General features: G+C 54.9%; 2 protein-coding genes across 3 annotated transcripts in view; one reads left to right on the top strand and one right to left on the bottom strand.

Annotated features, from left to right (window-relative positions):
* Positions 1–14,455: 14,455 nt before the first annotated feature.
* MAP1LC3A (microtubule associated protein 1 light chain 3 alpha) lies at positions 14,456–16,079 on the top strand. Its single transcript, XM_036497144.2, has 4 exons — positions 14,456–14,755; positions 15,073–15,128; positions 15,205–15,311; positions 15,488–16,079. Exons 1-4 carry the CDS (start codon positions 14,716–14,718, stop codon positions 15,648–15,650), a joined length of 366 nt encoding a protein of 121 aa, XP_036353037.1. The 5' UTR covers positions 14,456–14,715; the 3' UTR covers positions 15,651–16,079.
* Positions 15,098–19,784, bottom strand: part of PIGU (phosphatidylinositol glycan anchor biosynthesis class U) — an 81,855-nt gene continuing 77,168 nt past the window's right edge. The window contains exons 12-13 of one of the 2 annotated variants that reach the window (XR_009247427.1): positions 16,220–16,575; positions 15,098–15,356 (exon numbers count right to left, since the gene is read on the bottom strand). Coding sequence is in view for 1 of the 2 variants with exons in the window: in XM_004585741.4 (XP_004585798.2) it covers positions 16,462–16,575 (114 nt within the window). In the remaining variant the exon portion in view is untranslated. Of the gene's footprint in view, positions 15,357–16,163; positions 16,576–19,784 lie in introns of those variants that run through there. The other variant, XM_004585741.4, reaches the window with a different exon arrangement.

Here is a 19,784-nt window from a genome sequence, read left to right as displayed (position 1 = left end):
GAAACCAGAAACAAAAGAGACCAGGATCACTCTCCCAGAATCCCACAGCCGGGCTGGGTCCTGCCTTCTGAGGGGCACATCAACAGGAAGCTGGGCTGAGGGTAGAGTCAGGGGCCTGTGCAGGCACTGGTAGGGATCACCGGCAGCCCAAGCTGCGGCTTAGTGCTGCCGCATACTCCCAACCCCTGCGAAGTGTGTTGCAGGCAACACAGGCCCCAGAACACTTCCACAGACACAGCCTTACCTAGCTGCTTACGCTTTTGAAGGGGAAAAATTGTGCAGAAACACATCTAAGCTACATTTACCATTTAAGTGTAAATGGTGACCTTTAACCTCAGCCCACTTCAAGATCACTTCATTCCAGAAGTCCTGCTGCTTCCTGGTCAGTTCAGTCTGCCCAACCCACTCCCCTTCCTGACTTCATCCATGTCAGATTTCTGCCCTGCCGGGATCTGCCTGCTGTCCTGAGTGGGAGGCTGCAGTTCCAGGCAGTGCCTTCTCCCTGCCAGCCGTGCCGCCTCTGTGCTGGCCCTGCAAGCTGGGGCAGCCAGTTCCTCACCAGGACCCCATAGATGTCTGCTGTGGTGTGTGCGTGGCCCTTGGTCTGCCCACCCTTTAGCACTGTTTCTGAGTATCCAAAGCTGTCATTCTTTCCACACCAAATTCAGGTTCTGCTCTATTGGTCAAATCCAGAAAGAGGAAATATGCGAATGGGCAGGCAGAAAGGCCCAAGCTGCCTAACACAGTGAGTGGCTGTGTCCAGGGCGAGCGCTCGACAGGACAGCCTGCTCAGCACGGTCAGGTGAGCTCAGCTCTGAGGCAGACTGACCCCCATCTCCCACCATCTGCATGTTGATTCTGCGGGGCTGGGTCCCCTGCCTGGGCACGGGGCTCTGCACCTGGTGTGCCAGGGGTGCTCCCTCCCTGGCTGGACAGTGCCCGCGGCACTGCTGGGCCCTTGGCCTTGTCCCTCGCTGTTAAGAGGTGGGTGAGAAGGCTTGTAGTTCACTTTGTCCTTGCAGCTGGCTCCTGGCACCAAGCCTGGTGTGTGCTTTAGTGCTGGACTCAGTGCTGGTGCGCCCTGCAGGAGCTGCAGACTCCCTCGGGCGGCTCCCACTGTCTCCCTCTTGACTCCACTCCCCTTCTGTGGGCAAGTGGCGGGTGAGGCACATCAGCAGCCTCTGGAAGTGCCCCTCTTCCCAGCCCCAGGCTCCCCGAGTTTCTGAACCCTGGGATATGGCCAGGGACTCAGTCCTGGGGCCTCAGCAGAAACCAAAATGAAAATTACTCCACTTGACCCAAATAGGAACTCACAAGCACAGGACCCCTAATGACTGCCTCAAAGCCCAGGTGAGATTTTCTGGTGTTTTCCAGTTCCTGGGTTAATTCTGGGTGGCGTAGTGTATCAGTTTCTCATAGATTATTTAGAGAAAACAAGGACAGCAGAATGCTGGCATGTGGTTGTTACGTGACAGTCATCTCCCTCCGCTTCCCTTTACTCACACCTGGCAGGTGTCCAGTGAAGGGCGGGTCCTGCTGGTCCATCTACACATCCAGGATATAGTGACGAGAGCTGGTGATGAGGCAGCCAATTTGAAACAACAAAACTACGTCTGGGCTCCACCCTGGACCAATGGATCAGAATCCCTGAACAGCATTAGTTTTATATTTGTTTCTTTGTTTTAAGTTTTCTTTGAAGGCAGTGAAAGAACTGTGGAGTGGGGGCCCTTCTGTGGAACTCAGGGGCCACCTGTAGGCCCCCGAGTGACTCCTCCCCTGGGGCAGGCACGCCCCAGCGCCAGTGGAGCTCAGATGAGGTGGCTCCTGCAGTCAGGAGGGGCGAACCCAAAGGGAGTGTTAGGGTCCCCTGTGGGTTTTGAACATGGGGAGTGAGGCATCACAGGAGCCTGGGGGTGGGCTGCTATTTAACTGGGTGGTGCTGACTGGAGAACTTGGGAGACAGGCAGGGCTCAGCGTGGGTTACTAAGACGCGGGATGTGATGGCAGCCACAGTCCTGCCAGCGCGCGGGGGACTCAAGGCTGTGAGCTGTCGGCCCAGGCTCGCCCTAGGCTTCAAGTGAAGTCACCTGTGTGGAAGTGAAGCGCGTGAGCCGGCCTTCAGCAGCACCTGGGACGGCAGAGGTGCTGGCTGGGGTGGGGCTGGTGCAGAAACTGCTCCAAGCAAAGTTTAGTTCAGGACAGAAAACCCAAATAGCAGAGGCTTAAAAGTTGCCATGGGGACAGGTGTTGTGTCCACTCTACTACTCCCTGCTGATGCGTCTGGGAGGCTGCAGGACGTGGTTCAAGTCCTTGGCCCCTGTACCCATGTGGGAGACCACAGGGAAGCTCCGGCTCCTGGTCTTGGCCCAACCCAGCCATGGCAGCCATCTGCGCAGTAAGCCAGCAGATGGAAGATGCTTTCTCTCTCTCCCTCTGTAACTGCCTTTCAAAGGCATAAGTGAATCTTTAAAAAAAAAAATCAAAAACATCTTGGCCTGGAATGGTGACCTCAGCCTCAGGGACCCAGCCGCCTTTAAACTTTGAGCTCTACTGCCTGCTGTGGCCCCACGATCACACAGCTGTTCAGGCAGCTGACACAGAGTGGGGGTGAGCGGAGGACACCCCTTCGCCTTTAAGGAGAGTTCCCAGAAGTCCCTGCAGCACGTTCCACTCAGGGATAATTGATCACCTGCGGCTCCCAGGGCGGGAAGCTGGGAAGTCACTCCCAGCCTCGTGCAAGCAGCCCAGCACTCGTGGTTCTGTGCAGCGCAGTGGGGTGCTGGGGCCCCAAGGAGGATACCCAAGGAGCTGGTGAGCAGCCAGAGGGGTGGGCTCAGGAGAGACCCAGGGAGGGGGCCGGCCTGGGGGGCTTAGGGACAGGAACCGATGCCACTGCCGCAGCAATGAGCATGGCGTGGACGAGGGCCCTGCTGGGCTTCGGCGAGTGGGCCTCGGGTATGAGCCAGGCGTGGCGAACTCAGCGGTGAGGGGGTGCAGGGTGCTGGGCCGGTGCCTGCCATGCTGGCCAGGTGCGGGGTGTGGAGAGACCTGCTGCCGTGGGCAGGCCGAGGGCTGGTGGGGGGAGCTCTCAGGTGTGCCGTGGTCGGGGTGGGGGCAGGTAGGGAGCGCTGGGGGCATTGAGTTGGGGTTAACTTAGGGACTAGCGGCGGTTACTGTGCCTGGGCCAGCTTCTGCTGGTGAGGGGGTACAGGCTGGTGAGGCAGAGAAGGGTGGGAGGAGACGAAGGCAACTTGGGGTGCACCTGAAAGACCTTGGGGCCAGCCCAAGTGAGGGGACTCGGCGTGTGTGCAGTGGTGTTCGCCGGAGGCACAGGCCAGGGTGTACAGCTGGAGGATCCTAAAGCTCGGGGTGACCCTCGTCTAAGGGAGAAAACTCAGACCCTGAGACTTGTATGGGAGACCTGGAGGTGCAGAGTTGGGAGTCACTTCCTGCTGGGGACACTGGGAGGGCCATGGGCATGACCTCTGGGTGGGGGGCGAGGGGCAGGGAGTCTCCCCGGTGCTGGGGGTGACAGGCCAGCTGCGCTCAAGGATTAGCCCAACTCTGCAGGGCGCTCAGGGCAAGGCAGGGCCATGTGGGTGTTGGTCTTGACCTCTGCCTGCTAGGTGAAGCCAGGCAATCTAGGGAGCCAGGAGCACAGACTGGCGTCCTTGGGGATTTTCAGCTGCAGCCACCTTAGGGGAAGTCCCACTTGGAGCCCATAAAGAGGACTAGCCCCTCCTGACCCAGCGACTCTAACTCGGGCTCACCCTCCTGACTCCTGTCAGCTGTGGCCACTTTCCAGCAAACAAGCGCTGCTGTCCATTGGTGCGGCCGGTTCGGAGCCTGCCTGTGTCCCGCAGAATCCTCGGCCTCAGGCTCTTACACCAGCGCCATTCTACAGATGCAGTTACTGAGGCCCCAGGGCAAGAGAAATGGCCAGAGCTCCTCAGTAGGTGACCCAGAGGTGGGTCTGGCCTGCTTACCCTCCTGTGAAGGAGCCCCTCTACCGCCCCTGGTCACACAGCAGTCATCACCCTGGGGGCCAGGTCAGCACCTCTGATGTTAGGGTCCAATGCGGGTTCAGACCCTGTCCCTGCGCGCAGTCGGGGGAGGGCTCCCCCTGGTGGTCAGTGGCAGGGAGTGAGGACTGGGCGAACCCAGCGGGGAGGCTTTCGCCAAGCCTCTTACAGGGTGCCACACCTGCCCAGGGGCTGGGACAGCCACGTGCAACAGTCCTCCCTCACGGGGCTGCCACTTAGAAAAAAGATCCACAGCAAGAAGCCATTCCCCCACTGGTTGACAGTGAAGGCACGGCCACTGCGTGTGGACATGCGGCAGCAAGGGCGCTCTGGGGAAGGCAACGCCTGTGGCTCCCTCTGAGGGCTCACGTGAACACAGCGAGTGCAGAGGCTGTAGAGGAGGCTTCACAGCAGGTTTTTGTTGTTGCTGTTGTTTGTTTTTGTTTTCTTCAAGATTGTTTGTTTGAAAGGCAGCGTTAGAGGCAGATCTTTCATCCACTGCTCCACTCCCCAGATGGCCGGGGCTGGGCTGGACTGAAGCCAGGAGCTTCCTCCGGGTCTCCCTCATGTATGCAGGGCCACAAGGACTTGGGCCATTCTCTCCGCTGCTTTTCCAGGCCATGTAAGCAGAGAGCTGGATCAGAAGTAGAGCAGCCAGGACTGGAACCAGCACAATATGGGATGCTGGCACCACAGATGAAGGCTTGGTAGGGTTTGCCACAGATCCCACCCCTCAGATCTTTAAAATGTTGGGCCTGGCACGATGGCTAAGTGCCTGAAGTCCTCACCTTCAACTACCAGGATCCCATATGGACACCAGTTCATGTCCCGGATACTACACTTCCCACCCAGCTCCCTGCTTGTGGCCTGGGAAAGTAGCCAAGGACGGCACAAAGCCTTGGGACCCTGCACCCACATGGGAGACCTGGAGGAAGCTCCTGGCTCCTGACTCCAAATTGGCACAGCTGCAGCCATTGCGGCCACCTGGGGAGTGAATCAATGGGTGGAGGATCTTCCTCTCTCTCTCTCTCCTCCTCTACATATCTGACTTTCCAATAAAAACCTATCTTAAAAAAAAAATTTCTTTTTTAAAAAAGAAGTTTACAGAGAGAATGGGAGACAGATTTTTTTACTGTTTCAACTCTGCAAGTGGCAGCAATGGCCGGAGCTGAGCTGATCCGAAGTCAGGCACCAGGAATCTCTTCCGGGTCTCCCACGCGGGTGCAGGGTCCCAAGGCTGTGGGCCGTCCTCGACTGCTTTCCCAGGCCACAAGCAGGGAGCTGGATGGGGAGTGGAGCTGCCGGGATTAGAACCGGCATCCATATGGGATTGTGGCACGTACAAGGTGAGGACCCTAGCTGCTAGGCTACTGTGCTGGGCCCTTAATCTGCCTTTTTAATTAAAAATAAATCTTTAAAAGGAAAAGAACCAGAATAAAGCACAGCGGCAGCCTCAGCCAAAGCCTAAGCACTGGTGTGCAGTGTGAAGTCGGGGGACCACATGGACTGCTGTCGACAACCTGCTTGAAAAGCAAATAAAAGCCAGAGCTGTGATAAGGGCAGTTGCACAGGCTGCGGACAGAGCGTGCCGGGGGATGGGGCTCACTGTGGACTTGCTGCACTGCTGCACGCATGCGCGTGCCTCAAAAGGGCCTGTTAAGGGGAATCAGGCAGCCCTCGCACTGGTGGTAACGGCATGAAAGCCAGAATTGAAGGCGATGGAGGTGCATGGCAGGAGGCGAGGAGGGCCTCAGCACTCATAAGGCCTCTCTGAGGAGATGTTGGAACCAAGACTGGAGCGAGATGAGTGTGTAAGCCAGAGAGAGATGATTTAAAAAAAAAAGAAAAGGATTTGTTCATTTATTGAAACATAGAGAAAGACAGATAAAGAGCTGTTGGCTGCAATAGCTGTGGTTAGGCTAGATGAAGCCAGGAGCTTCTTCCAGGTCCCCCATGTGGGTGCAGGGTGTCAAGGCCTTGGGACATCATTCTCTGCTTTCCCAGGCCGGGAGCAGGGAGCTGGAGGGGAAGTGGGGCAGCTGCTCCTGGAACCCTGGGATGCCAGCACAGCAGGCAGCGGCTACACCTGCTTCATCAAGCACTGGCTGCTGACCCACAGATCTTAGGGAAGGTTCCAGCACAGGCCTCCGGGCATAAGCAGATCAGGTTCCTGGGAGAGGCTGGCGTGGCTGAGGCCAGTGGAGCAAGCAGCTGGGAAGCAGTCATTGGCCATGCCTCTGCAGGAATGGGGCACAGTGCACGGGACAGTCAGTTGGATGGCAAAACCTGACTGGGGCTTTTTAAAAAATTATTATTTTTCTTAAAGATTTATTTATTTTTAATTGGGAAGTGGAGATTCGGCTACTTTCAATGTCGTCAGACTGAGCTTCTCCTGGTGATCAGGGTGATCACAGCTTTGAGTCACTGATTAAGTGTAGGCTTAGTAACTCATAGTTCGCCAAACTTCTGAGGAGCTGGTGAATTCTAAAATCAGGCTCTTACAGATATTTAACCAAGTGACCCAGTAATTCCAGAGAGGAGAAAGAGGAAGATCTGTCCAATGATTCACTCCCCAAGCGGCTATAAAGGCTGAAGCTGAGCCAATCCGAAGCCAGGAGCCAGGAACTTCCTCCAGGTCTCCCACATGGGTGCAGGGTCCCAAGGCTTTGGGCCATCCTTAACTGCTTTCCCAGGCCACAGGCAGGGAGCTGGCTGGGAAGCAGGGCAGCCGGGATTAGAACCGGCGCCCATATGGAATCCCGAGTGTTCAAGGTGCTGGGCCCTTAAATTATTTTTTAAATAATTAGTTTTTAAAATAATGGATACTGGCACCACAGGTAGAGGATTAATGCACTATAACACGGTGCTGGGCCCCCACTATTTTTTTTTTTTTTAAAGAAATGCTTTGGGCCAGGTGCAATAGCCTTGTGGCTCAATCCTTGCCTTGCACACACTGGATCCCATATGGGCTGAGATTCATATCCTGGCAGCTCCACTTCCCATCCAGCTCCCTGCTTATGGACTGGAAAAGCAGCAGAGGATGGTTCAAAGCTTTGGGACCCTGCACCTGCATGGGAGACCCGGATGAAGCTCCTGGCTCATCTCCAGCCATTAGGGTTAATTGGGGAGTGAACCATCGGACAAAAGATCTTCCTCTCTGTCTCTCCTCCTCTCTGTATAGCTGCCTTTCCAATTAAAAACATAAATTTATACTTACATAAAAAGATGTATTTATTTATGAAGTCAGAGTTAGGAAGAGACAAGAGATACTCCCATAGGCCAGCACTGGCTGGGCTGAAGGCAGGAGCTCCATGCAGGCCTCCCTCATGGGAGGCAGGGGAGCAAGCACCTGGGCCGTGTCCTGCTCACCCAGGCCCCTAGCAGGGAGCTGGGTCAGAGGGGGAGCGACCTGAACTGTGCTCATAAGGGTTTGCAGTGGGTGCCTATGCCCACTACTTCACAATGCTAGCCTAGCGCAGCACACTTTTAGGGGAAGATTGTGGGTTAATTCTGAGCAGGTCAAGTTGAAGGTGTCTGTTAGCCATTCAGATAGACGGGGATAGAGGCCAGGCAGCTGGGTTCAGGGGAGCTGGGACAGAGGCAGACCAAGGGTTGATGGCAGGAAGGTCTGCTGAGTGACAGGTAAGAGGAAGAGCTAAGTACAGACCTTGGGCCACGGGCCACATGCTCTCCTGCCCTGCAGCCTCAGCCCAGGCTGGGTCTGATGACAGGTGTGACGCCATAAATGCCACAGCAGAGCCAAGTCTAATGCCTCTGGCTCTCCTGGGTGTCCAGGGACCTTGTTCCTGAGGTTTATCCACTCGATACATGTGGCCTAGTCAGGAGTGCTCAGACTTAGGCTCTAAAGCCAGCCCGTCTGGCGTAGCAAGTGCAGGTGTGCTGGGGTGTAGCCATGCCCGTCAGGAGGTGTCTGGCTACTTTAATGCTGCAACAGCCCAACTGGTAGCTGCCAGAAGCTCTGGTCTGCAAAGCCTAAGTAATTTACTAACTGGCCCTTTACTTAATGATTTATTCATTTGAAAGTAGTGGCAAAGAGAGAGGGCAAGACAGATCCTGGATCTGGTGGTTCACTCCCTAAGTGGCCGGAGCTGGGTCACGATGAAGCTGGGAGCCAGGATCTTCTTCCGGGTATCCCCAGTGGGATAATAGGGTCTCAAACACAGGGCCATCTTTTGCTGCTTTTCCTGGACCATAAGCAGAGAACTGAAGAATAAGTAGAGCAGCTGGGACTTGAACCGGCACTCATGTATGACGCCGGTGCCACAGGCAGAGACTTAAGTACTATACCACGGCTCCACCCTGCCACCCCTATGGGCCCTGTAAGGCCTCTGAAATCATTTGGTCTGGCCCTGCCACAGCAGCTACAGGTGGAAGTTGAGATTCAATAAACACACAGCAGGCTACAATTTTTAAAAAGATTTATTTTACTTGAAAGAGGTAGAGACAGAGGTTTTTTTTTAAATTATATTTTGGCAATCTTTACACTGTTGATTAGGGTAAAAAAGTTACAAGGGCTAAAGGGAATATTGAGGAGAAGCTCCACCCAGTCTCCCACCCACCCCAGGTCCCGGCAGTTCACCAGTTATGCATTGCGGCCAATCTCGCCACTCCAGACACAATGAGGCTGTTGAAGAAGGTTTTTTTGTGTTTTATTTATTTATTTATTTTTAAGAATTATTTAAGAGGCCGTTGAACTTGAACTGGACAAGTGGGATGCTGGACTCTGTATGGTGTAAACTTTTAATTAGGGAATCTCAACGGAACTTGAGCTGTGGTTATGCATCAAGGTGAAGGAATTCATGATGGGGGAAGGGTTTGGGGTGAAGGGGGGGAATCCCAGTACCTATGAAATTGTGTCATGTAATGCAATGTAATTAATGAATAAATGAATATTAAACAATTAAAAAAAAAGAATTATTTATTGCAAAGTCAGATAGAGGAGAGAGAGAGAGGAAGATCTTCTGTCTGATGATTCATTCCCCAAGTGACTGCAATGGCTGGTGCTGCGCCGATCTGAAGCCAGGAGCCAGGAAGTTCTTTCCGGGTCTCCCACGTGGGTGCAGGGTCCCAAAGCTTTGGGCCGTCCTTGACTGCTTTCCCAGGCCACAGGCAGGGAGCTGGATGGGAAGGGGAGCTGCCGGAATTAGAACCAGTGGTCATATGGGATCCCAGAGGATGCAAAGTGAGGACTTTAGCTGCTAGGCCACTGCGTTGGGCCCAAGACAGAGAAGTCTTATATGCAGGTTTACTCCCCAAATGGCTGCAATAGTTGGGTGCTGGGCCAGGCCAAAACAAGGAGCTAAGGAACTTCCTCCAGGTCTCCCAATGGGTGCAGGTGTCCAAGTACTTGGGCCAGCTCCCTCAGCTTTCCCAGGTGCATTAGCAAGGAGCTAAATCAGAAGTGGAGCATTCAGGTGTCAAACTTGTGCCCGTATGGGTGGAATGTATTGCAGGCAATGGCTTAGCTTGCTATACAACAGTGCCAGCCCCCTGGCTAATTTTTAAGCTGATAAACTTTTTATGGCCCACAGATGATACTATAAATATTCAAATTGGGCCCAGCTCGATAGCGTAGTGCTTGAAGTCCTCGCCTTCCACATGCTGGGGTCCCATATGGTTGCCAGTTCTAATCCCAGCGGCCCTGCTTCCCATCCAGCTCCCTGCTTGTGTCCTGGGACAGCAGTTGAGGATGGTCCAAAGCCTTGGGACCTTTCCCCCTGCGTGGGACACCCGGAAGAGCTCCTGGCTCCTGGCTTCGGATTGGTTCAGCTCCAGCCGTTGCGCTTATTTGGAGAGAGAACCATCGGACAGAGGATCTTCCTCTCTGTCTCTCCTCCTCTCTGTATATCTGACTTTCCAATAAAAACAGTTATTTAAAAAATATATTCAAATGGCTATTGGGCAGCAAAAGGCTCCCCACTCCTGGCAGAGACACAGCAAGATACTTAAGGCATTTAAGTGGTTCCCAAGTTGTGCTGGTAGGAAAATGATACAGTAAGCTTTATTATCTTACTCAATTTCTTTATTTGAAAGGCAGAATGACAGAAGTGGAGACAGTTTCCATCTGCTGGTTCACTTCCCAAATGGTGCTGTAGGCGAGGCTGAAGCCAGGACCTTTAAGTATCCTGAGGGGATCTACCTAAGTGGCAGGGGTCCAAGCCCTGGCCGTCCTCCGCTGCTCTCCTAGGCGCATTAGCTGGGCGTTGGACCAAAAGCGAAGCAGCTGGGATTTGAACCAGCACCCATGTGGGATACTAGTGTCGGCACTGCAAGCAGTGTTTTAACGTGGTGCCATGGTACCAGCCCCAGTAACCATTCTTAGCCAAGTTCCCTGGGTTCCTGTGTGTTTACAAGCTGCTCGTCCCTTGGGTAGATTTTGTTGAGGTGCTCTCCGCTGGCTGTGCTGGCCTTCCTGCTTCTCCGTCTACATGTGGGACTGGCAGGCGGTAGACCTGCCTCTCGTGGCCGGACCCTCCTTTGATCTTTACTTGTCCCCTTTCCTGTGGTACTCTGGGCCTCCGTGGGCTCAAGGGCCCTCGGGCTCTGGCTTTAAAGGGAATACTGACTGCTTCATGTTTCAGAAAGTTCATGAAAAATGTGTGAATGAGAGAAGTGTGTCTGGATTATCAACTTTGGATGCCAGGGGCAAGTTTGCTTTAATGCACATTTACACAGGGTTCCAAAGTGCCCAAGCAGAGCAGGGCAGGTCACCGTTTTGCATAGTTTGGTAGAATGAAGGAACTAGGTTTTGAAGGGTGTCCTCAGTTTCCTTAATAGACATGAATAAGGTTACTGTTTGTGAATTAACTTTTTGGTGTATTTTTCCTAGAAAATGGTCAATTTAATGCAATCTTTCACTTCACTGGCCTAGCACTGACCCTCCTCTCCCGCTGTAACCACAGTTGTGTCTCTTGTGTAGCTGAAAGGCCCAGCTCTGCTCTGGTGCCTTTCCCAGCCCTCCCTCTTCCTCTGGTTGTATACTATAATGCCTTTTATTAATTGTAAGATTTGTTTTTATTGGAAAGACAGAATTTACAGAGACAAGGAGAGACAAAGATCTTCCATCCGCTGTCTCACTGCCCATGATGGCCACAATGGCCAGAGCTGAGCTGATCTGAAGCCAGGAGCTTCTTCCAGGTCTCCCACATGGGTGCATGGTTCCAAGGCCTTGGGCCATCCTCCACTGTTTTCCCAGGCCACAAGCAGGGAGCTGGATGGGAAGTAGAGCAGCCGGGACATGACCCAGTACCACCTGGGATCTCTGCAATTTTAAGTGCAGGATTAGCTAGCCAGGCCTCATGATACTTTTCAAACTCAGCCCTGGCTCCTTTGTTTTCTAATTCCCTCTAATATAAGTAAAAAGGTTATAAAACTTATAAATGCTGCTTTTGTTGCTTCCCATCCCCCAGTTTTCATAGTTTGGTTTTGATGTGCATATTTTCATTACAAGTAGGTTTATCCAGACATTGGGAGCTTATTTGGCTCTTGTCATACAGGCTGTATTCTTTTCTTTTTTTTTAATATTTAGTTATCTTTATTGCAAAGTCATATATAGAGAGAGGAGGAGAGACAGAGAGGAAGATCTTCTGTCCGATGATTCACTCCCCAAGTGACCGCAATCACCCCAAGTGATCTGAAGCCAGGAACCAGGAGCTTCATCCGGGTCTCCCACACGGGTGCAGGGTCCCAATGCATTGGGCCTTCCTCTACTGCCTTCCCAGGTCACAAGCAGGAAGCTGCCAGGATTAGAACCGGCGTCCATATGGGATCCTGGCGCGTTCAAGGCGAGGACTTTTGCCACTAGGCCAAGGCTGTATTCTTCAAGCACAGCCATTTCCTATTTGCTATCTGCCGAGGAGACATGTCTTGGTCACTTTTTGTATTGTCCCTTCCACACTTGGGTGAGGGTTCTATTGGTGTCCACTGATCAGGATTATTAATTGTATCAATATCCTCCAAATCTGTTGTTGGATGTTCAGTTTATTGCTGAAAGAGGTCTTAAAACTCTCACTGCAGGGGCCAGCAACAATGGCATGGCAGGTTAAGCTATGTCCACAATGCCAACCTTCCACATGGATGCCAGCTGGTGTCCTGGCTGTTCACTTCCAATACTGCTCCCTGCTAAAGCACCTGGGAAAGCAACAGAGAATGGTCCAAGTATTTGGGCCCTGTACCTAAGTGGGAAGCCTAGAGAAGCTCATGGCTTTGAACCAGGCTAGTCCTGGCAGTTTAGAATGTTAGGGGAGTGACCAGTGAATGGGAGGTCTTGTCCCACAACTCTACCTTTCAAATAAGTCTTAAAAAACAAAACAAAACAAAACAAAAAAAACCCCTCCCTGGGCTGGCGCTCCCTGCCTTTGATTGCATCCCCTATGACACCAGCCTGTCCTGGCCACTCCATTTGTGACCCAGCTCCCTGCCTGTGACCTGGGAAACGAGAGGAGGGTGGCCCGGGGCCTTGGGTCCCTGCACCCACGTGGGAGGCTGCGGTCAATGAAGTTCCTGGTTTTGGATCAGCTCAGCTCTGGTTGCTATAGTTTTTCTGGGGAATGAACTAATGGATGGAAGATCTCTGTCTCTTCTTTCTCTGTAAAAATCCTTCCAATAGCAATATCTTAAAAACACACACAAAAATTTAAAAATAAATCCTCCTACTACAATGAAAGGATTAGCTGTTTCTCCTAGTATTCCGTGATGTTTTTCTAATATTTTCAGCACTTTGAACGTTCGGTTCAGAATGCGTTCCTCCTTTCTGTCATATGGTGACCCTCTTCACCTCTAAAGACGCCCTTCACCGTAAAGCCACTTTGTCATGAAGGAATCTTTTGGTTAGGTTTGCTCTATACTCTTTCACTTTGGGTGGTTTTTTTATTTCAATGACAGCGTTACAGAGAGTGAGAGACCGCGTGTCTGATTTGCCGCTTCACCTCCCATATGGCTGCACTGATCTGAAGCCACGAGCTGCCTTGGGGTCTCCCATGTGGTGCAGGGGCCCAGGGCCCTGGCCCATCCTCTGCTGCTTTCCGAGGGCATAAGCAGTGAGCTGGACCAGAAGTGAAGTAGCTGGGACATGAGCCAGCACCCTACGGGATGCTGCCACTGTAGGTAGAGGCTTAGCCAACTACGGCACGGTACCAGCCCCTGCTTACGGATTTTATTTGTTTAAAAAAATTTGTGGATTTTAATCCTCTTGTAAACCACACAGAGGTACATTTTACTTTTTCTTGCCTAACCTGATAATCTGTTTTGATAGGTTTATATAAAATACATATTTTCCCTTAGGTTTTGTCCCTCAAATTTATCATACTTTTTACTTGTTTTTTTAAAATATTTATTTTATTTTATTACAAAGTCAGATATACAGAGAGGAGGAGAGACAGGAAGATCTTCCATCCGATGATTCACTCCACAAGTGACCGCAACGGCTAGTGCTGCGCCAATCCGAAGCTGGGAACCAGGAACCTCTTCCAGGTCTCCCACGCGGGTGCAGGGTCCCAAAGCATTGGACCGTCCTCGACTGCTTTCCCAGGCCACAAGCAGGGAGCTGGATGGGAAGTGGAGCTGCCGGGATTAGAACCGGCGCCCACATGGGATCCCGGGGCTTTGAAGGCGAGGATTTCAGCCGCTAGGCCACGCCGCCGGGCCCTACTTCAGTTTTTAAGTTTTATTTATTCGAAAGATATGGCAAAAGAAATCTCCCAGGCACTGGTTCACTCCTCAGATGGCCACCACAGACAAAACTGGGCCAAGCCAACGCTGAGAGCAGGCACTGGAAGCTGGCATTGCAAAAGGGGCTGGGACTCGAACCCGGGCACTCAGAGGAGGCACGCCCACTATCCCTGTGCCAGAGGACGGCCCCTTTGCTTCCCGTTTCCCTTCCTCTGCTCTTCCTCCCCTTCTCTGGGCTCAGCCCCAGCCCACCTACCCTGTGACAAGCTGCCTGGGCAGCGGCCTGCTGTCCTCTGAGCCCGCGTGCCTCTCTGCTTCCTGGCTGCCAGCCCTGCTCGCCTCGGCTGGGCTGCTGTGTCGTGTTCTCTGGGGGCGCCCGGGGCGAGGCGATTCACCGCCGCCCTGCACCCCCCCCCCCCCCCGGCTTCGGGAACGTCCCCGGCCCGGGCCTTCTTGGCTGCCGGGCGCCCCTCACCTCCTTTCCGCAGCTCTCGCGTCAACGCTGCAGCGGATTCCTCCCTCACGCCTCAAGGTCACGCTGTGGCGTCTCGGGCCTGTGTCCCCTCGCCCAGGCCTGACGCGGCGCGGAGGCCGCAGCTCCCCGACCCGCCGCCGGCCTCTCGGCCTCCCTCCGCCCAGGCCCTCGGAGAGCCGCCGGGGCCATGGCGTCACTCAACTGTGACGCGCCCGCACGCGCCCCAACACCAGCCCCTGCGCGTCCCGCCTGGAAGCTCGGCTCGCGGCGCCGTGACGTCATGATCCGGACGGGCGGGTTTTGCGTCGGCCCAATGGGAGAGACGCGCCGGCCTCCCCTTTAAGGAGTGTTGTGGCCTGACGTCACCGGGCGAGTTACCTCCCGCAGCCGCCGCCGCCGCCGCGCTCAGCCGAGCCGCAGCCCGTGAGCGCCAGGCGCGGAGTCCCCGGAGCCCGCACCCCGGAGCCCGCACCGCAGTCACTTCGAGCCGCGCGTCCAGCCCCGGCTGCGCGCCCACCGGGCCGTGCGATGCCCTCAGACAGGCCTTTCAAGCAGCGGCGGAGCTTCGGTGAGGCCTGGCGGGCGATCCGCAGACGGGGTGGGCGACTCCTGGAAGGGGCGATGGCCCCCCACTGCCGCAGGTGACGTCAGCCCCATGACGTCAGGCTGCGGGGACCGGGGGTGTGGGCCTGCCCGGCCCGGGTAGGGGCTGTCCGCCTCCCCAGCGGGTCCCTTGCCGGGAGACCCAGGCCTGATGGCTGGGGGCGGGTGGGGCGGAGCCGGGAGCCGCCCCTCGGAGACCGGCGGGCGGAGCCGCGGGGAGGAGGGCCTGGGCCGGCTGGCTCACTGCCCCGCGCTGGGCTCACTGCCCGCCGCTGTCTGCAGCCGACCGCTGTAAGGAGGTGCAGCAGATCCGTGACCAGCACCCCAGCAAGATCCCGGTGAGTCCCGAGTCCCTGACACACACCCCTCCCTTGCCGGTCCGGCCCGGCCCCGGCTCACTTGTCCCACTCTCAGGTGATCATAGAGCGCTACAAGGGGGAGAAGCAGCTGCCAGTCCTGGACAAAACCAAGTTCTTGGTCCCGGATCATGTCAACATGAGCGAACTGGTTAAGATCATCCGGTGGGTGTGCAGGCAGCAGCTGCCGGAAGGGGACCTGGGTTAGGTCTCGGGGAGGAGTGGTAATGGCCTTGGGCCTCTGTGCTGGGAGGGCTGGGAAAGGGGTCCCAGCTTGAGCCCCTGCGGGTGGGAGCCCAAGGGACAGGGCTCAGGAAGGTCTGCCCCTCCTGCCCCCTCAGACGCCGCCTGCAGCTGAACCCTACGCAGGCCTTCTTCCTGCTGGTGAACCAGCACAGCATGGTGAGCGTGTCCACGCCCATAGCCGACATCTACGAGCAGGAGAAGGACGAGGACGGCTTCCTCTACATGGTCTACGCCTCCCAGGAAACCTTCGGCTTCTGAGCCAGCAGTAGGGGGGAACCGGCCTGGGGGGGGGCCCTGGTCAGGCTCTCCCCAGGGAGCCTCTGACTCCTGAACTAAGCTGCCCCTGATGGGCTGGGCAGGAATGTGGCCCCCCCAAGCCAGAAGGGCCTGACTAGCCCACCTTGCCCCTCGGTGGATCTTGGCCAATCACCTTAGGGCTGCCCTTCTGGGGTGCTGGCTGGGATGGGGGAGGGTGGAGAGCACCCCCAACACCCCTGCTCTGTGTGGTTTTTTTTTTAGGCCCCTGCCTGTCTGCCCATCTGCCCCTCACCCTTCCCAAGGCTCTGTTCACTTGCCTGGACCTGCCCATCCCTGAAAGACCGGCCCCGTCTCCCCTGTCTCCCCCCGGTGTGTGGATCTGTGGTCACTGTCCCTCTGCAGAATAAAGATTGCTCAGGCCTGCCTGGCGCTCTGCCTCCAGCTGCTTCTCGGGCGTGGGGAAGCCAGCCTGAGCCCACCAGCGCAGACGTGTTGACAGGGTTCCAGGGCAACTTATTTATAACAAAAAATCATTTATTAAGCAGCCACAACCTGACAGCCCTGCTCACCTGCTGCCAACCCTCTGTTCTCCAGGTGGGGGGGGGGGGCTCCTCGGTGTGCAGAGCCACAAAGGCTTCTGAGGCGTCCAGCTCCTCCCCACAGGCCTTGCTCTCAGCCAGAGGGCTCCTCTGGTGCCACAGACTGGTGATCCTAGACTTGAGCCTTGTCTGTCGGCGACTCCGCATAGAGGGCTGGGCCCAGCTCCAGGCCCTCCGCTCTGTGAGGTCCGTGCAGCCTGTGCCCGGCAGGCCTACTTGAGCACAAGCATGGCCTCCGTGCCGTCCTTGGCAGTTAGGTAGAGGCCGTGTGTGAGGTAGTACTCCCGCCGCAGGAAGGCGTAGAAGTAGTCGGAGATGAGCATGATCTGGGGGGGAGAGGAAGTTAAGAGAAGCTGTGGGATATCTCCCATGAAACCTGGGGGTTCTGGGGATTTTGAGGGGCTAGAAAGGTCTGGGCGGCAAGAGCACCCCACATGGTACCTCCCATCAAGGTATCAGTCTGTCCCTGGGCCAGCCACCATTGGGGGCGTATCCAGGGACCCAGTCCCCCTTCAGGGTCCACACCTGACCTGGCCCAGCAGCACTGCCCATACTCCTGCTTGCCCCATGGGCCAAACCTCACTCCCAAGCTCTAGTCTCTCAAGCCCCGGCCCCTCTTGCTGACCTCTCAGTGCCCCCCATGTCATCTTCCTGTCCAATGCACTCTAACTGGGCACCCAGGAACCTACCTCCCTGCCAGGTCCACAGGCCACACAGTTATCTGATCCTTCTCCCGGTACCAAGCCAGCAGAGCCCGTTACTAGCCCCACGCTCTCAAACCCACCACATCTGCCCATCTCTGCAGCTCCAGCCGAACCTCGTCCTGGGTTCCCTGTGCTCAGAGCTGCCCCGCCCACTGCCAGCCAGGGGAGCGCGTCCAGACACAGGTCTGATCCCGTTACTTGCCAGCTTCGGTTGTTCCAAGGTTCCTGTGCTTTCACAGTGAAGCTCGAAGTCCCTGGGACTCTGGCCTTGTTCCTGGCGTACACACACACACACACCCACCCCACCCCACACTCCACCTCACTCCTTGCAAGATCTGTGCCATTTCCTCTGAAATGATCCCTCTCCTCCAGGTCTTGGGAGAGATCACATGCCCCTAGATTAGGTCTCGGCCTGGTTAAGCTCAGTTTGCTAGCACAACTCCTCCAAACTACAATTTTACACTCAGCTGTACGGCTGCCTAGTGACTGCCTGGACTGGGGCAGGCCCCCTGAGCAGTTGTGCCACTGTGGTGTGTCTACCAGACTCACTCCGTCCCATTCTGGGACACAAGATTATGAAGGGCCTAGGAGCTCAGCCCAGCATCCCTGGCAGGGGAGGTTGGGGCAGAGCACAATGGGCTTGCTCATGTCTCCACGCCAGACGGCTGTAAGAAGCCTGTGACTGGGAGGTAATGAGAGGGCTCGTGGCCGTGAACGCCTCAGTTCTTGGGCACCTTCCAAAATATGAGCACCAACCTCCTCTCAGCACATCTGGGGAGACTGAGGCCCAGACCAGCAGGCACTGGGGTAGGGGCTTGGTCCCAACTGGAAATGGGGCTGAGTCTTGGGATCCAGCCCTCCATGACCCCAGAACTGTGTCCTGAGCAGCTCTTCACTCACCTGACGGTAAAGTGAGCAGCTAAGGGGCCCGGCGGCGTGGCCTAGTGGCTAAAGTCCTCGCCTTGAATGCCCCGGGATCCCATACGCTGGGCGCTGGTTCTAATCCTGGCAGCTCCACTTCCCATCCAGCTCCCTGCTTGTGGCCTGGGAAAGCAGTCGAGGACGGACCAATGCTTTGGGACCCTGCACCCGCGTGGGAGACCCGGAAGAAGCTCCTGGCTCCTGGCTTCGGATCGGCGTGCACTGGCCGTTGCGGCTCACTTGGGGAAGTGAATCATCGGATGGAAGATCTTCCTCTCTGTCTCTCCTCCTCTCTGTATATCTGACTTTGTAATAAAATAAATATTTTTTTTTTTTTTTTTAAAAAGCAGCTAAGGAGAGCTGGGAGAGCCAGAGGAAGTCGGGGGCGGCAGGGGAAAAGGCCTGCATCACCGACCCCACTGCTGGCCTTGGGATGTGACACCTGCTGTTGTAGCACAATAATGGCCTGTCAGAAAGGTGTGACAATCCTTCCTACAGATGCGGAAACCGAAGCTCAGGGGGCTCAATAGTCTGAGACTGCACTCGAGACGGACCAGGGACCATAAGCACTGTAAGCCACACTCCGGTCACCCAAGGCCATTGTACCTGGCAAGGGGCAGGAGAGCAGAACAGACCAAGTCCAGGGAGCCCTGGTGGCTTTGCCCCACGCTGCCCAGCTGACAGCTACAGGCTGTCTGGGGACAAGGAACCTGGCGTAGCAGCTGAGGTCAGAGGCTGATCCCTGAGCCAGGTCAGATGACAAGCTGAAGTCACAATTCACAACCAAACAAAGGGAGGCCATTCAATGTCACACAACACATGGCCCAATGAGTTGCAGTGGGAAGGCAAAACACAAAGTCAGTAGGTTAACCATGGGAAACTGCCATGTTTTCTTTGCAGATAAAAATGTTAAACATTGGCCATTTATGATCCAGTCTCATAAAATGGGAAAAGAAAAAAGAATACGAACAGTGGAGTGATTACTCAGAAGTGCCAGAAGACCAGTAAGATCTTAAGATCTTAAGGAGCTAGTCTTCTTTCTTTTTTTAAGTCTTAACTTTGCAAAGTGTGTACATGTACCACCTGGATACAATAAAAATCAAGCTAAAAGCAAAATGGTACCTAAAGGATTGAAATCAACAAACGGGGAGAGAGACCAATTTTCCCACCCATATGGGGGGCAGCCACCACCCCCTCCAGAGGCAACCTGACTTGGTGCTCCCTCCCAGGGTGGCCTGAAATCAGAGCTTAGGAGGGGAAGTAGAAACTTACATGCGAAGTGCTGAAGGTCAACAGCTTTAGATCACGTGACTACCAGCTGCCTGAGATAAGGTGGGAAGGGAAGAGCACTACACCCAGAATTCCTTCCCAAAATCTGTGACCCCAATCCCACTGTCAGGCCAATCTGATCTGGGGGGTATTCTACCAGACGCCCAGTCAGGGGAACTCGGGCACTGTCAAAGCCGTGAATATTAAGGAAACAGGACCAGAGAGAGGGCTTGGGGCTATGATATGATAAGTAACATGCTTCCTGAACTCGGTCCCAAGAGAGAGAAATGACATGTCTGTAGAAACTGTGAGATCCTAATCAAGTCTGGGTTTAGCAGCACAATCAGTTTCTTAGTTTTGACAGGTGCATCGTGATAAAGATGCTAGACACCACAGGGAATGGGGCATGGAGTTTCTGCAAACCCTACTGTATGCAATTTTTCTCTAAGTCCACACTGATTCCAAACAGAGTTTATATTAACAAGCACAGGGGAAGGCATTGACCTAGCAGGTGCAGCACCTACTGGGATGTTCACATCCCATTTCAGACTATCAGGGTTGAATTCTGGCTCTGCTCTGGATTCCAGCTTCCCGCTCCTGCAGACCCAGGAGGCAGCAGGTAGTGGTTCAGGTAGTTGGGT

This window comes from Ochotona princeps, chromosome 22 (genome assembly GCF_030435755.1).
Source record: "Ochotona princeps isolate mOchPri1 chromosome 22, mOchPri1.hap1, whole genome shotgun sequence".
In the NCBI taxonomy this organism is placed as follows: Eukaryota; Metazoa; Chordata; class Mammalia; order Lagomorpha; family Ochotonidae; genus Ochotona; species Ochotona princeps.
The sequence above is the reverse complement of the archived record's forward strand: the minus strand, read 5'-3'. Positions and strand labels throughout refer to the sequence as shown.